This window comes from Cryptomeria japonica, chromosome 4 (assembly GCF_030272615.1).
Source record: "Cryptomeria japonica chromosome 4, Sugi_1.0, whole genome shotgun sequence".
NCBI classification, from domain to species: Eukaryota; Viridiplantae; Streptophyta; class Pinopsida; order Cupressales; family Cupressaceae; genus Cryptomeria; species Cryptomeria japonica.
In genome coordinates, this window is record NC_081408.1 from 86,235,054 (window position 1) to 86,251,124 (window position 16,071).

Genomic DNA, 16,071 nt, shown 5'->3' on the forward strand with positions numbered 1-16,071 from the left:
CTCAACATTACACTCCATTCTGCCGAGATTATTTTTGTTCTTTTGGAAAATCAAATTTTATTTCCGTTCATATATATTTGTTATTACGTTCATTCAGAGATTATGTTAAAATTATACTTGAATGATTTTGAAGTTAATCAAGTTTAATTTTGAACATAGCAATTTGAGGTCGCACCAACTGTAATATTTGCTTCTGACATTTCCATTTTGTTTTCTTATTGTAACCCAACAAACTCTTGTCTGATATTTCCTTAAGATTTACGACTGTGGCTGACTTTATGCTGTGTAAAGAACCAAGGAAAAAAAGTTAGTGAGTACAGAGAGTAATAGAGAGCTTGTCTGATATTTCATTAAGATTTACGACTGTGGCTGACTTTATGCTGTGTAAAGAACCAAGGAAAAAAAGTTAGTGAGTACAGAGAGTAATAGAGAGAAAAGAAAGAGAAGCTTCAGAAACAATGGGGAAAGCAGTGATATCAGTGCTGCCAACAGCAATAGTCCTTCTTATCGTTCTTTGTATTTCAGTCTGGATGGTAGAGGGAAAAACCAGGCATTGTAAATTTGATGTAAGTTTTGTTATGTCTGTTTTACAGACCTTTTGGCTTTTGAGGTTGTCACCAAATAGATTCAATTATATAACTACTGTATGTTGAGTTTTAATCTTGTGGATCAATATGTTCACATTGTATTTATATTGTGCAAGTTTAAATAGTGCATTCTAAATTTTGTTCTGTGTAGGTGGTTTATATGAAATCACATAATTTTTTCCATAAAATCCATCTATTAATATGATTTTCAAAGAGCCATCTAAGCAAGTCAAAATAGAGTGTGTTGTTAAAGCCAGAATGTTTAGGCTTGCTTGTACAAATGCATAACCTTTTAAAATGAATTTTTATCTAAAATCAAACCCAGCCTAACTAAACCAAACAAAGATTATATCTTGATACTCACCCTTGATCTTACTATGAATGGCTTCTCTATTGGTGATGCAGATACAAATGAAGAAAGTTAGCAGACTGTGTCATACCAAGCCTATTGTCCCAGTGAATGGGCAGTTCCCAGGGCCAAATATTATGCTAGGGAGGGTGATACATTGCTCATCAAATTCACCAATCGTGTCAAATACAATCTCTCCATCCACTGATATGGTCTGGTATTTACTATTATTGATTTAGAATTATAGAGACTTTGTAATGGGTTTGAATTATGGTTGAAATTGTCATTGCAGGGATGATATAAGACAGCTGCGTACAGGATGGCCTGATGGGCCTGCTTATATCACTCAATGCACCATTCAAACAGGGCAGTCTTATACTTACAACTTCACTATCACTGGCCAACGAGGGACACTCTTTTGGCATGCCCATATTCTATGGTTGAGAACAACAGTCTATGGAGCCCTTCTTATCATACCCAAACTAAATGTGCCTTATCCATTTCTAATATCCCATAACGAAATGACATTGATTCTAGGTCAGTGAAAGGATTGAATTATATTTGATATGATTTCATGATTAAGTCATAGCATATAACACTAGTACTGAATTATTTGAGTAGTGGAATGCAGACGTGGAAGCTATTATAAATGCGGAGGAGCACCCCATGTGTCTGATACTCACAGCATTAATGGAAAACCAGGTCCACTGGGCACCTTCACCAAGGAAAAAAAATTTTATTAGACTTTTCTGTTTCAGGGTTTAATTTAAACAACATATTTATCTATGGCTCATGCGAGTCATTTATTACTGTCATTTCAGGCGAGTCTTAGTTCTATTAATGTTTTAGTGTTATTTCAAATGAATCATTTATTTAAATAAAAGTTTAAAATGTGTTACTCAATTTTTTCGTATGATTCACATAATCTATCTGTTGTTGTGATTTCAAATGAGTCACACTATTGTGTGAGTGCTAATGCTACTAATGTCACTACAAATGAACCACCTAAACAAATGGAAGTTTAGAATGTCCCTAATGAGATTTGATCTGAGACTTACAATACAAGCAATATTGGAAATTTTTAGTAGTATAAAAGAATTGCAAATCCTTACAATTCTTGCTAAATAGTGTGTGTTATGAATGATTAAATCTTATTACAAAAGATTGCAATCTCCCCTGTATTGCAGATACTTTTGTTCTTCAATGCTGCACTAAAGGATGAACTCTTCTTCGATGTGCTAGAGGTGGATGCAGTGTACACCAAGCCATTTGAGACCAAATCTATGGTGATTGCTTCGGGACTAACAACAAACATCTTGCTCCATGGAAACAAAAACCCTTGTAGGTATTTCATGGCCGCTCGCCCCTTCATGGATGCCCCTGTTCCTGTAGACAACAGAACCGCCACTGCAATATTGCAATATATCAATGCATCCAATTCATCTTTTTCCTCCAACATGATTGCCATGCCTCAAATCCCATCTACAAATGATATTGCAATTGCCACTAACTTTAGCAACTCTATCAGGAGCTTAAATTCTGCCTAATTCCCTGCAAAAGTCCCACAGACAGTAGACCGCAATCTATTATTCACAGTGGGGCTGGCATTGGACAAGTGCCCATCCTGCATAAATGGCACCCGTTCATCTGCTTCAATCAGCAATGTAAGATTTGGCTTGCCCACCATTGCACTTCTGCAAGCACATTATAACAACATCAATGGGGTTTTCGCAAAAGATTTCCCAGACAACCCTCCCACTCCTTTCAATTACAAAATAAAAATATGATTAAATAATTGTGAATGTCAATGGATTTATCTTAATGTATTCTAACAGTTTAATTTCTACTAAAACAAGTGACTTACCTGCACTTTTGAATTAACATTTCAGCATTTGAAAAACAAAACAGTTCCGGAAAGGTGTGACATGGACAGAGCAACTCTTGTTTTTTATTCAACTCGGTTTAGTGCAGGTGTTAAAACATGCCGGAATCTTGCCATTTCACTTTGTATTTTGAACTGAACAAAAACATGTATATAAATAGTTGAAGCTTTGTGTATGCTTTTACATTTTGCGTAAGTGTTCCTCAGAGTATGTGGAAGGAGAATCCATTTCAAAAATCCAATTTGCAGAACTACAATGCAATGCAGTCCCTTGTTAGATAAGGTATTACACAATTTATTTAAATGTACAACAGTAGTAGAAACTTGTTTTATGGGCGAGTGCAACAACAGATGTAAGGGAGTAGCAATTAACCAAAATGAATGGTAGTAGTAAAAACTTAAAAAGTGGGGTGAGAGGGGCTCGAACTCTCGACCTCAGGATTACTCACGTCAAATGCTGATAAAGATATCCACTCTCTGAATAAAAAGAAAAAAAACATATCTAATCTATAATTGAAATTGAACTGGAATTACTTATGCTTACCTTAGCTTATGTTTGCTGTCACTTATAATCTTGAAAATAAAGGGAATACAAAATGGAATGTGCTGGCAAAATAGGATAATTGATCACTGCAAAATGGAACATACGGAAGCCTCAGCTAATACCAATTTTATATCAGAGCCAGGTTTCGATCCTGGGACCTGTGGGTTAGTTGATATAATTTGCAATACAACAAACAATCTCGATAGAGGAGAGCACGGCTCCAGTGACCTTATAGTGAGCTTAAATCCATATTCCCATTACTTTAGGCAAAGAATAACGGCCAAGATAGTTATCTTTTGTCCCATCCACTGAGTTGTAATATCTTAAAAAATTTTGGCACAAATGCGGTTGTAGTGCAACGGCTAGGATAATTGCCTTCCAAGCAATAGACCCGGGTTCGACTCCCGGCAAACGCAACCTATGACTGATATAAGACATGAACTTCATTAATGTTCAGAATATATGTAATATGCTTTTGAATGAATATGATTTTAGGAATTTCTTTTCTCGACTTTCAGACTAAACACAGTAAAATGTTGTTCTGTTATCGGGACTCAAATCCGGGTCTCTCAGGTGAGAGCCGAGTATCCTAACCAATTAGACTACAACGGAATCGTGTTGTTCTGTTGTGACTTTTATTACAATCGTTTCGTAGATCAGTATAAGATCCGAAATTTTGAGTACTTACTTCCTTAATGAAACGGGTTAAAAATTGGTAGATAAAAACTCTCAACCTTACGTTTCAATGTTTTTGATATTAAAAGCAGCCAAAAAAACAAGGGCGCTGACCCATAGGAACAATTAGAAGGCCAGTGGCAGGACCACTGTCCGCAGATAATCAACAGAGTTGCAGTCTTTTGCCTCTATCAAATGCAAAAAACATCCTACGAGAGTATATCAGAGTTAACGTACTACTAATCAGAGTTTTAGTCATTTGCCACATAAGGCAATAAACAGAGAAATATAAACAAAAGCATAAACAAAAGTTATCCGCCCATAGGCTACTAGCCGTAGACAAAAAACCAGTGTTCTCCACATCCAGAAAATTATTGGCTACTAGCCGTAGACAAAAAACCAGTGTTCTCCACATCCAGAAAATTATTTATTTTTTCCATGGCTCTTCTTGGGGAGCAGCTTTCTAGCCCATTCCCTGGTGAGGAATTTGAACAGGGCTTTGTAGTCTTTTTCATCCTTGCCTTTACCTTTGGACGTGCTTTCCTACATGAGGCATAGAGTGGTAGCCGAGCATCGCATAACATTCAGAGTAAATTTAGAGACATCATGCATCTTGGACTCTGTCGCCTCCAGTCTGTTGGTGATAACCTGCACATTATCAAAGAGGGCCTCTATCTTCTTCTCCAGTTCCGCCAGGTTGTTCTCCTCCTCTTTGACGCTACTCGCCTCCTCCACCACCATCATTTTTTCCAGCCTGAAAGTTGGGGAGGGGAAATTTGTTGGCTCCGAACTCTTGGAAGAGGTGGGGCTCTCAGAAACCCGGGTGGAGCTCACAGAATGGGGGGGCGGGTTATGGTGGGGCAAAGCCATTTTATCAGTCGAAATGGAATTGCTAGTGTCATGCAAAGAGGAGGGGTCTCTTAGGGATTTATCTGAGGGTTTTGAGGCAAGCCTGCTAGAGAGACGGGGGGTATTGGTGTCTTCGGTAAATTCCATATCAGAGTCAATCTCTTGAATTTTGACTTTCTTGGGAGTTTTGACCTCCTCCGTGGAGTGTTTTTTGGTTTTCTTGCTGCAAGAGCCAATTTCCAGAAGCCGGGGAGGGCTAGTATCGATATTTGCAGGAGGTTGGGTCGAAGAGCTAGTATTAGTCACGTTTTGGACAGAGATGGAACGGGGCAGGCAGAGGGCGAGGTGAAAGTTGTACAGGCGGAGAATGAGGCCCTAGTGAAGGATGGGGAAATCTTTCCCTTTTTTCTTAGCTTCGGCTATATCCTTAACATTAGCATCCATAGAATGTAGCAAGAAAAACGGAATGGAAATATAGTCCTTATTCCTCAAATGATTTAGGAATGGGAGATGGTAGTAATAGAATATTCCATACCTTCCATTCAACATGAAATACTTCATCACGATATAGCAGACCTTGTCCCACGGGTGAGGGAGCTCCTCCCTGTTGAAGTCGCCCGTCCTCTTAATAGGGTTTTCGCCCTGGCAGAAGAACTGGTTAAGGCTAGTAGAATCTGCAATACGGCTCTATTTTTTCCACTTCCTTCCCTCCAAAGAAAGACCCGTCACCTGGGTTATAACCTCTTCATTGATTTCGAACGAGATGCCTCCAATGGTTACTCTTCTATCTTCCTAGGAAGTCACGAACTGCTTGGATAGTCTTTCATCATTTCCCTTCATACTTTCCATGAACTTATCATTGTCACCTTCCGAGCAGACAAACCACACCACCGGTTTTTCTTTGAACTCGTCCACTTTATTGGGTGCCAGTCTGAGCCTGCCCCCCCCCCATTCTTGGTTCCTCCAACTTAACAGAATGAAAGTGATGTCTTCCAAAAAAAACGTAGAGCCGAGGCAGGATTAAGGCAGAGTTGATAAAAAAATTGTGCCAAACTTGAGCTAAGAGGACGTAATAATCAGGGTGATTATTATCTCTTATGTCAGAGTAGATATCAAAGTTAGAAAATCTACTCGGAACATGCAAACCTTCAATCGGGCCAATGTGATTTGACATTTCCCATTTGTCGCCTTTATCATCGCCAGTTGGCTTTGTCCGGGTAATAATTAGGGAATAATCATTCCGGATACTTGTACTGTCATCATAAATCCATCCCTTGTGGTAGTGGTGACTAGGCCTTCCTTTGATACGTGGTTGTCTGAGATACTAATGGGCGGGATTCCCACGCCAACTTAAAATTTGAAAGTTGGTTTCGTTCATCTTTGGGCGGATGAAACGGTTCCTTCTTGGGCATAGGCCTTTTCCTTTTCCAAGATCGCCATGGTGGTGACTGGCAACAGACTGGGGTCCCCCCAACATCCTAAGCCATTTTGCAGCCTTCCCACCACCGTCATAGAATCAGCAGCTTCATTTCCTTCTCTAAAGATATGGCAGATGATGAAGTCATCCGGGTTGATCAGAAGGCCTATGACATCCCTCAGAATGGAATCCACATGCCAAACTGCAGTAGAACTCCCTTTCACTGATTCCACAATAATCTGAGAGTCACCTTCAATTTCTAGCTTTTTAATTCCTATGGAGATGGCCAGCTTCAGACCCCATGGGAGGGCCATTCCTTCAGCTTGAGTGATAGTATTGTTCTTTAGGTTGCCCGCATAGGCTACCACAGTGTTCCCTAAATGATCCTGGATGATTCCACCCCCCGCTTGACAAGTACAATTGGTTGAGCCATCAAAGTTCATCTTATACTAGTGCAACTTAGGGGTTGACCATCTGGTCATCCTCCTTTTGTTTTTGGCGTTGTTGTTGAAGGTTTCAAAACCGGGGGGGAGCTTCCATTTTTTAGCAATTTTTTTCTCTATCCAATTAGGAGGATTAGGGGGGGTTTTCCATTTTGTCACCTCTATGTTTTCAGAGGTCAACTTAAAGCAAATGTGAGCAACACTATCAAGGGGGGTTTCAGTGTCTCTGAAAATTCTATTGTTTCTTTCTCTCCATATGGCCCAACAGATGTGTGGCGGTATTTGCCTACATAATTGAATGATGAGGGGGTGATGGGAGGGGGGGTTCCAATCAAAGACAAATTGTTTAATGGCATTCTGGAAGACCCAAACGAGACCACATTTCTGAAGAGTGTTAATCCATAGATGTTCAGCAAAGGGGCAGAGGACAAACAGGTGGTCAATAGTTTCCTTGTTAGCTTTACACAGGCTGCATCTGTTGGGGAGCTGGAATCCCCTCCTTTTCAGGTTATCCAGAGTGAGGGTTTTACCATGCATGAGGGACCACTAGAAGAAATTAATTTTAGGGATTAGCTGAGGGTTCCATATTTTCTTCCAGCACTCAACATCTGCAGGAGGTCTCAAGAGTCGATTGTAAGTAGATTTGACCGAGAAGGAGCCCGATTGGATCTCTTTCCAGATAAATCTATCTTCATGAGAGGACAAGGGGATTCTAGTTTCCTTCATAATGTTCTGCAGGTCCTAAGCAAGAGGGACTAGGTTAGGCCTGTTGCTAAAGGAGTGGACAATGTCCTTCCAACCATTCCTTTCAAGTTCCAAGTAATCAGCTATATAATCTCCCAGGAGACCCTTTAGGTGGTGCATAATTTGATGGAAACAGGTGTTAGCCAAGGGCCTGTCCTCTGTCCAAAAGTCTTCCCAAAATCTCACTTTTCTACCATTTCCTAGTTGCCATTTCAATCCTTCTCTTACAATCAATCTTCTTTTTAGGATGTTGTTCCATAACTTGGATCCTTGGGGAAGATTAGCCGTATTCAAATTGTAATAGAAATGCTCATGGTCCGAGTATTTTGCTTTGATAATGTTGCACCAGTCCACCTCACCTTTAGCCAGGGTCCATCCAATCTTTGCTATTAGTGTCTTATTCATTCAATGTTAAAAACTCATTCCGCCTAGATATTTTTAATGCTTTAGATAAATCAAATTTTAATTTCATTATTATGCTTTTAATTAAAAAATAGCAAAACAATGTACAAAGACAAGTCATAAAGGTTATTACAATTGGTCAGAGCAAACCACTGAGAGCACAAGTCATAATAGACTACTTACAACATGCTACCAAAATAGCTAGGAAACAATTAATAAAATAAGACAATAATGGCAAGGTAGTGGAAGAGTGTCGTTCGTAGTGATAGTCCACTATATAATGTCAAGAGAAATTTCTTTCATAGCCTTGCATTCAAGGTTCACAGAATCAACGGTTTTTCAAAAAGCCAGTTCATAATGCACTACCTACCTAGCACTAGCGATGGCATCAACAAAGGCCTCACAAGCCAACTCGAGGCCAAGGGCCAAAGCGGATTACCTTGTACTCGCAAATCACCAATGGGAGATGGTTGATCCCCTATTTGAGATCCTTGTAGGTTTACTCTAGGAAGGGCCATGAGGCAATGATAAACTTGCAACTACATGTAGTGGATCGATGCCAATAAAAATTTGACAATCAAAAGCGGTTTCAGCAACTCTCCAACCTAGTGATGGTTGTTTCTTATCTCACATCACCATTGATGGGAACCAAGGCTTCCCCTTCCCTCTTTCTTCATTTCTTTTCATTGTTGCATGGCTTTGCTTGAGGATCGTGCAAGAGTTGTCATGTTATAGTGTTGGAACTATGAACACATAAGGATTTTACATTCTCATGGTGTGCCTTCAAACATTGTTACAAGTAGGCCTCATATATATTGATGAGATGTGAGGGTGTGTGCACAAAGATGGTGGTCAGAAAAGTGGACACCACCCAAAAAAAACTTGGAAAAATAAGCAATGCGTATGCGGTTTTAAAATTTAAAATTCCTGTGTACGTGCTTAGGTTTGTTCTTCCCAAGCCTAGACAAGGTAGCGCGTATGCACTGCTTTTCGGAAAATGAGCGCGTACATGCTAAGCCTTGGAAAATGAGCACGTACGCGCTGCTCATAGGAAAATGAGCACGTACGCGCTAATAATCCAAATAAAACCGCGTACGCGGTGCCTGATAAAAAAAAAATTTAAAAAAAAACTGGGTCTCATTTACCCATAAATCATGTTTTTAACTTTGTTTTTTCCCCATTTTCTCACCTAAACCATGAACAGGGTGCTAGATTTGTCCTCCAGGCTATGGATCAAGGTTAGTTTTTGTTTATTTTTGTCTTTCTTTCCAGTTTATGCAATTTGTTTTACATTTTGAATTTAATTTCATTAATTTTGATTAGGTTTTTCATTTTTTGTTTCAAAAACCAGATTCTTCTAATCCAGAACAAGAACAACCAAATGCACCTCCTAAAAACCCACAAGCACAACCAAATGCACCTCCTGAAAACACACAAGAACAACCCCCAATTCCTCCTTTTGACCGCACAGCCGAAACACGGGAAGAATTAATTAATCAGTTAGGACAAAATACGTCTAAAATCAATAGACTGATTGTAAAATTGAAAACTTCTGAACTTGACCATCATCAATCCCTCGCCACTAGCCTAGAAACATTAGCTAGTGGTGCCATAGCTGTTTCCACATAAATTACCAAATGGGGAAACTTTAGGGATAGGTGTCGTCAATTCTATGCCAATGGGCTATCATACGATGGAGTAAAAAAACAAAAATATTTCTAAACAACAAATATGTGCCCTTTTTGTTGATCCCAAAACTGGTTAGTCATTACCTCTTAATGCAAAGAGGTTTCCCATACATTGGTGTACCAATCCGCAGATGAAGAATCTTTTTTGGCAGAGGTGGTGGATGGTCTTTGATGATCCACCTTGTAATAATTATGAGGTGCCATTATATTTTTTGAGAAAAATATATTGTGAGTTTGTGCTCAATGTGCAGCCAAACTATTTTGACATGAGAGAATTTCATGGTAGAGGTGGTGGCTCTGCCCAAGATAGACCTGGAGCCTGTAGGCGATTAGCCAGAGAGTCGCCACCCCCTAGCACCCAAACCCAAGGTGCATCAAGCTGTCCCATTAGAGCTGAAAGAGTCGACGGAGCTACAGACTCTTCAAGCGGCCACAGCATTGACTGGTGCCATCATCCAGCATGGGACATCATTAGCACACCCTATTGTATTGGATGATGAGCCGTTAGAGGGCGACAGAGAGCCCATCAAGCATATGTGTCAGTTGCTCGGGGATATGCTCGGGGATAGATGATGTAGCCGGTGCAGATGGATACTCATATCATCTGTGCATGATTTACGGTTGTAGATGTCAAGCTCACATGGTTGAGGATGTCGCGCTGACAGATGAGTTGATGGACATGGTGTTTGCCCATGAGCCACAGACACAGGTGTGTTGATTTGAATTCATAACATTTTATTTATCAGTCACTTTAAATTTGTAATTACATAAGTGAATTTTCATTTATACATCGATTTAAATTGAGACAAATAATATGCATTTCAGGGTGCAGCAGAGGTATCCCATACACCTCCCCCAGTTACCATAGCTGCAACTTCGATGCCCGAGGTATAAATTTTGTAACATGTTAAAATAGAATAGTACACTTTGAATTCAAAAAAATACAAGATATACTAACTATCTTTAATGCTTGGTCCAATTTCTGGTTTGTAGGTGTTGACAGGGGACGAAATGTCCCAGATTGATGACATCATGCTCTCAGCGATCGATTTTGGCCTACAACGCTATACGATATCATATTTTGTACAACTCTTTTTATGTATTGTTTTGATGAAATATGCAAGTCATTTCATTTTAGATTTTTAAAATTATGTTTAATTTATTATCTGTACTAACATCTCATGTTAATTTTGTGTTGTTAGGGTACCCCCTCTATGTCTAGGGCTCGTCCTAAGAAAAAGAATTCCTTGAAGACGCCAAAATGTGTGAAGAAGGTAATTGAACACATTTTTAGTTGTACAATTGTTTGAAAATGTTGAAATCAAGTATTAGTTGGGGTTTGTAGATTGATTAGTGTTTTTTGTCTATTTTACATGTACAGTGGCCATTGAGCTTTGTGGATATGTTGAATGCACTTGATTCACCCGCGGATCAAGAGAGGGCGGAGGTATGTATCTCTACTTATTTTCTTGATTTCATGAGTATATGCACACATACATGTGAACTTGTGATATATTATAATCTTATAATTTTTTCATACAGGAAATATCCATACCTATTTCATCAATGGTGAACCCTCCTCCTTGCATTGGAGAAGCATCTCAGGATCCAGTACACTTTTGTTTGATATGTAAAATTAATTGTTTTCAACCTTCAATACTTATCATTATATTAATTGTATTTAATCTTTGTACATTTTTTGTATAGGTAATAGCGACAGTTTCTACATCGATGGTGAGTCATCCTCAGTCCATTGGAGAAGCATCTCAGGCACAGGTACGTCATTGTTCTCTATATTATAGCTTTTAAGTGTTTTTGATATATTTATGTTAGTACATTGTATTAATTGTACATTTAATCTACAATAGACTCCTTCGCGGTACGGCCATAACGTGGATCCATTTAAGTATGTCTTCAAGAAAACTCCTAAGAGTGACAAGGAGAGGAGAGCGAAGATATTAGCTCCTGGATCAACCGATGAGGTAATCTACATTTCAATTGCAAAGGAATTAAAGTTAAATGCATTGTTATGTTGTTAATTGTGAACTATTTTCTACAAAAGAATTCTAACTTGGCTTTTGAATTGTGGTTTTGCAGCCATCTACAGAACCACGTACTGTGCCGAAGAGGCTTGATTTTGATGATCCACCACAAGTTTAGGATCATATAGTGTTAGTTTTGGTCATAGAATGACCAATACATGTAGATATATTCTACATTTTTATTGTATATCGATTTGGACATAGCATATGCCACATTTTTGTAATACTTGTATTGACTTGGCAACATGCCTTTTTTTATATATATAAATATCGATATTCGATCCATTAAATGTGTAATGAGTTCATTATTTTGTATTCATTGTATTTTGTGGTTGTCCTTTTATAAATTTAGATGAATATTTACATATGTAATCAACAATATGAATATAAACAACAAAAATATATGATATAAAGCATTGCAATCATGGAATATGATTTGATAAAATTTCTAAAATGTTGAATTAACCCTACAAAACTCCTTGTAATCAGTTAATTATTGTGTATTCGTTGTATTTCATGGCTGCCCTTTTATAAATTTAAATGAATATTTGCATATGTAATTAACAATATGAATATAAACAACGAAAATCGACAATATGAATATAAACAACAATGTGTTTGGTGTGAGAGCACCCTCACGCTCGCAATGGTCAAATTTTGTTCATCGTATGCACAAACCGACATCACGAGCGCATCCAGGTGAGCATGTTTACGCTAGACATGCCCCTATCGTGCATCCCAAAGCACCAGAACATCGAGAGTCATACCCTACCAGTGCGATCTCTTAAGTGCCTTGAGTCCAAAAAATTGTCAAATTTTGACAAACTGTTTCTTCCAATCCACGACACATACGGTCAATTTGTTTGATCTCGTGGGGTCGCGTGAGGCTCCTCTACAATGGCCTATCTCAGTTTTCGATGACTCAAAGCCATTTTCAATTAGTAGCATTTTTTCACTTGCTCCAAAAACAGTCAGTTGCTTGCAAGGAAAAGTTGCAAGATTGGCTAGAATTGATTCTATTCGTCGTGTGCACAAACCGACATCGCGAGCGCGTCCGGTTGGAAACTTTTATGCTAGGCATGCCCCTATCGTGCATCCCAAAGCACCATAACATCGAGAGTCATACCCTACCGATGCGATCTCTCAAGTGCCCTGAGCCCAAAAAATTGTCAAAATTTGACGGACTGTTTCTTCCAATCCATGACACATACGGTCAATCTGTTTGATCCCGTGGGGTCGCGTGAGGCTCCTCTACAATGCCCTATCTCGGTTTTCGATGAGTCGGAGCCATTTTCAATTAGTAGCATTTTGGAGCAGCCATTTTCAATTAGTAGCATTTTTTCGCCTGCTCCAAAAACTGTCAGTTGCTTGCAAGGAAAAGTTGCAAGATTGGCTAGAATTGATTATGTTTGTCGTATGCATAAACTGACGTCACAAGCGCATTCAGGTGGGCAGGTTTATGCTAGGAATGCCCCTGTCATGCATCCCAAAGCACCAGAATGTTGAGTCATACCTTACCGGTGCGATCTCTCAAGTGCCCTGAGTCCAAAAAATTGTCAAAATTTGACGAACTGTTTCTTCCAATCCACGACATATACAGTCGATCTGTTTGATCTCGTGGGGTCGCGTGAGACTCCTCTACAATGGGCTATCTTGGTTTTTGACGACTCGAAGCCATTTTGAATTAGTTGCATTTTTTTGCCTATTCCAAAAACCATCAGTTGCTTGCAAGGAAAAGTTGCAAGATTGGCTAAAATTGATTATGTTCGTCGTATGCACAAACCCACATCGCGAGCATGTCCGAGTGGGAAGGTTTACGCTAGGCATGCCCCTGTTGTGCATCCCAAAGCACCAGAACGTCGAGAGTCATACCCTACCGGTGCGATCTCTCAAGTGTCCTGAGTCCAAAAAATTATCAAAATTTGACGGACTATTTCTTCCAATCCATGACACATATGGTCGATCTATTTGATCTTGTGGGGTCGTGTGAGGCTCCTCTACAATGGCCTATCTCTGTTTTCAACGACTCGGAGCCATTTTCAATTAGTAGCATTTTTTTGCCTACTCCAAAAACCGTCAGTTGCTTGCAAGGAAAAGTTGCAAGAATCGATAGAATTGATTCTGTTTGTCATGTGCACTAACCGATGTCGCGAGCGCATCCAGGTGGGGAAGTTTACGCTAGGCATGCCCCTATCATGCATCCCAAAGCACCAGAATGTCGAGAGTCATACCCTATCAATGTGATCTCTCAAGTGCCCTGAGTCCAAAAAATTATCAAAATTTGACAGACTGTTTCTTCCAATCCACGAAAAATACGGTCGATCTGTTTGATCCTGTGGGGTCGCGTGAGGCTCCTCTACAATGGCCTATCTCGGTTCGACGACTCAGAGCCATTTTCAATTAGTAGCATTTTTTTGCCTGCTCCAAAAACCATCAGTTGCTTGCAAGGAAAAGTTGCAAGATTGGCTAGAATTGATTATGTTCGTTGTATGCATGAATCGACATCACAAGCGCGTTCGGGTGGGCAGGTTTACGCTAGGCATGCCCCTGTCATGCATCCCAAAGCACTAGAACATTGAGAGTCATACCCTACTGGTGTGATCTCTCAAGTGCCCTAAGTCCAAAAAATTATCAAAATTTGACGAACTATTTCTTCCAATCCACGACACATACAGTCGATCTGTTTGATCCCGTGGGGTCATGTGAGGCTCCTCTACAATGGCCTATCTCGGTTTTTGACAACTCGGAGCCATTTTCAATTAGTAGCATTTTTTCGCCTGCTCCAAAAACCGTCAGTTGCTTGCAAGGAAAAGTTGCAAGATTGGCTAGAATTGATTATGTTCGTCATATGCACAAACCGACATCGTGAGCGCGTTTAGGTGGACAGGTTTACGCTAAGCATTCCCATGTCGTGCATCCCAAAGCACCAAAACTTTGAGAGTCATACCCTACCGACGCAATGTAGAAGTTGCTTGACAACTTTTTTGACAATTTTTTTTACAACAATGACAATTTTTGCTCAAATTGTATCTAGTCTCAATCTATGACCCCTATGACCTGATAATGATTCAAATAATTATCCATGATTATACAAGAATTAAGAATGCTCATGATTGACCAGGGACACATCACATATACTCAGAACATAGTCACAAAACATTGACACACAAAATAGTCACAAAACATTGTCACATATTATTCAAAAATTTGCCTCTAAATATGGTCAAATCAGCTCTTGGCTATTTGATTATACAAAAAATTGTCTTACAAATCATCTCATGGGCTTTTATACAAAATTTGGCATTACAATATGTGCGATTCAACTCATCGCCATTTTAATATACAAATCATCTCATGGGCTTTTATACAAAATTTGGCATTACAATATGTGCGATTCAGCTCATCGCCATTTTAATATACAAAATTTGGCATGTACATATGTACAAATCAGCTCATTGCCACTTAAATATACAAAATTATGCCCCTAAACATGTAAAAATCAGCTCATGGGCATTTATATATACAAAAAATGAATATAGAACAATTCGTTGATGATTTATACAAAATTCTCAAAATCATTCTACTCTGAACCATAGAATCAATCAAGTGAGCCTTCAGGATCGGCTCTAACCCGTATTGTGTCAAGTATTGCCTCGTGGTCAGATTCATGAACTTTCCATAAAATCTTGTTATGAGGTCTACCACGATACTTCATCAAATGAATATTTGTTGCAACAACAAGGTTAGAGAAATAAAGAATATGTCTCTGTGTTTCAAAGTCCTCAAACAACCAAACATCATAATTCTTGATAGGGTATCTCCGAAGCCATGTTCCTGTCATGACAACAGACCCTATTGGGTACTCAATACCCTCTCCATCAATGATTGTGGTTGTCAATTTTCTTTTTAGGCTCAACACAACGACACAAATAGTAATTTGTTCCTTCTTCATTGTTCTCTTCTACAACAACTACATACACATGACCTGCATTAGGTTCAAATGGTAAATTATCAAATGTTTCTTCTTCAATTGCATTAGGTGCATTATATTTGTTTGGTAAATCGAATTGAGATGTTGGATGACATACCTTCTTCTCCCATTGTTCTTATGTCACGCAATTTCTTCATACGCTACCTTTGTCTTTCCTTTTGAGCATCTCGTTGTTCCATCGTTTCTCGCTTGTTCTTTCCCATGGTTGATATCGGTTGACCTAAATAGAATCATATTACATATATATGTAAAAAAAAGTTCAAAAATAAATAAAGAACCATAAATATGCATCTTATTTCTATTTTTTGGAATCAAACTATTAAACAATCACAATTCAATCATTTGAAACCATGCAAAAACAAAAAACTAATAAAAACAACAATTCCATCATTTGAAATCATGCAAAAACAAAATTTTCACTTACTTTTATGTATACAACAGTGATAGAAGTGCAGACA

At 38.9% G+C, this 16,071-nt stretch overlaps 1 protein-coding gene and 1 pseudogene across 1 annotated transcript; one reads left to right on the forward strand and one right to left on the reverse strand.

The window, feature by feature from the left end:
• Positions 1–458: 458 nt before the first annotated feature.
• LOC131055758 (laccase-11-like) lies at positions 459–2,723 on the forward strand (annotated as a pseudogene).
• A 3,537-nt stretch (positions 2,724–6,260) lies between these two features.
• LOC131055759 (uncharacterized) lies at positions 6,261–6,746 on the reverse strand. Its single transcript, XM_057990144.2, has one exon. The coding sequence runs from the start codon at positions 6,744–6,746 to the stop codon at positions 6,261–6,263; it is 486 nt and encodes a 161-aa protein (XP_057846127.2).
• Positions 6,747–16,071: the final 9,325 nt, after the last annotated feature.

Bases quoted from the DNA above. Each gene is read 5' to 3' on its own strand.
- LOC131055759 (XM_057990144.2), bottom strand. From the start codon at position 6,746: ATGAACTTTGATGGCTCAACCAATTGTACTTGTCAAGCGGGGGGTGGA.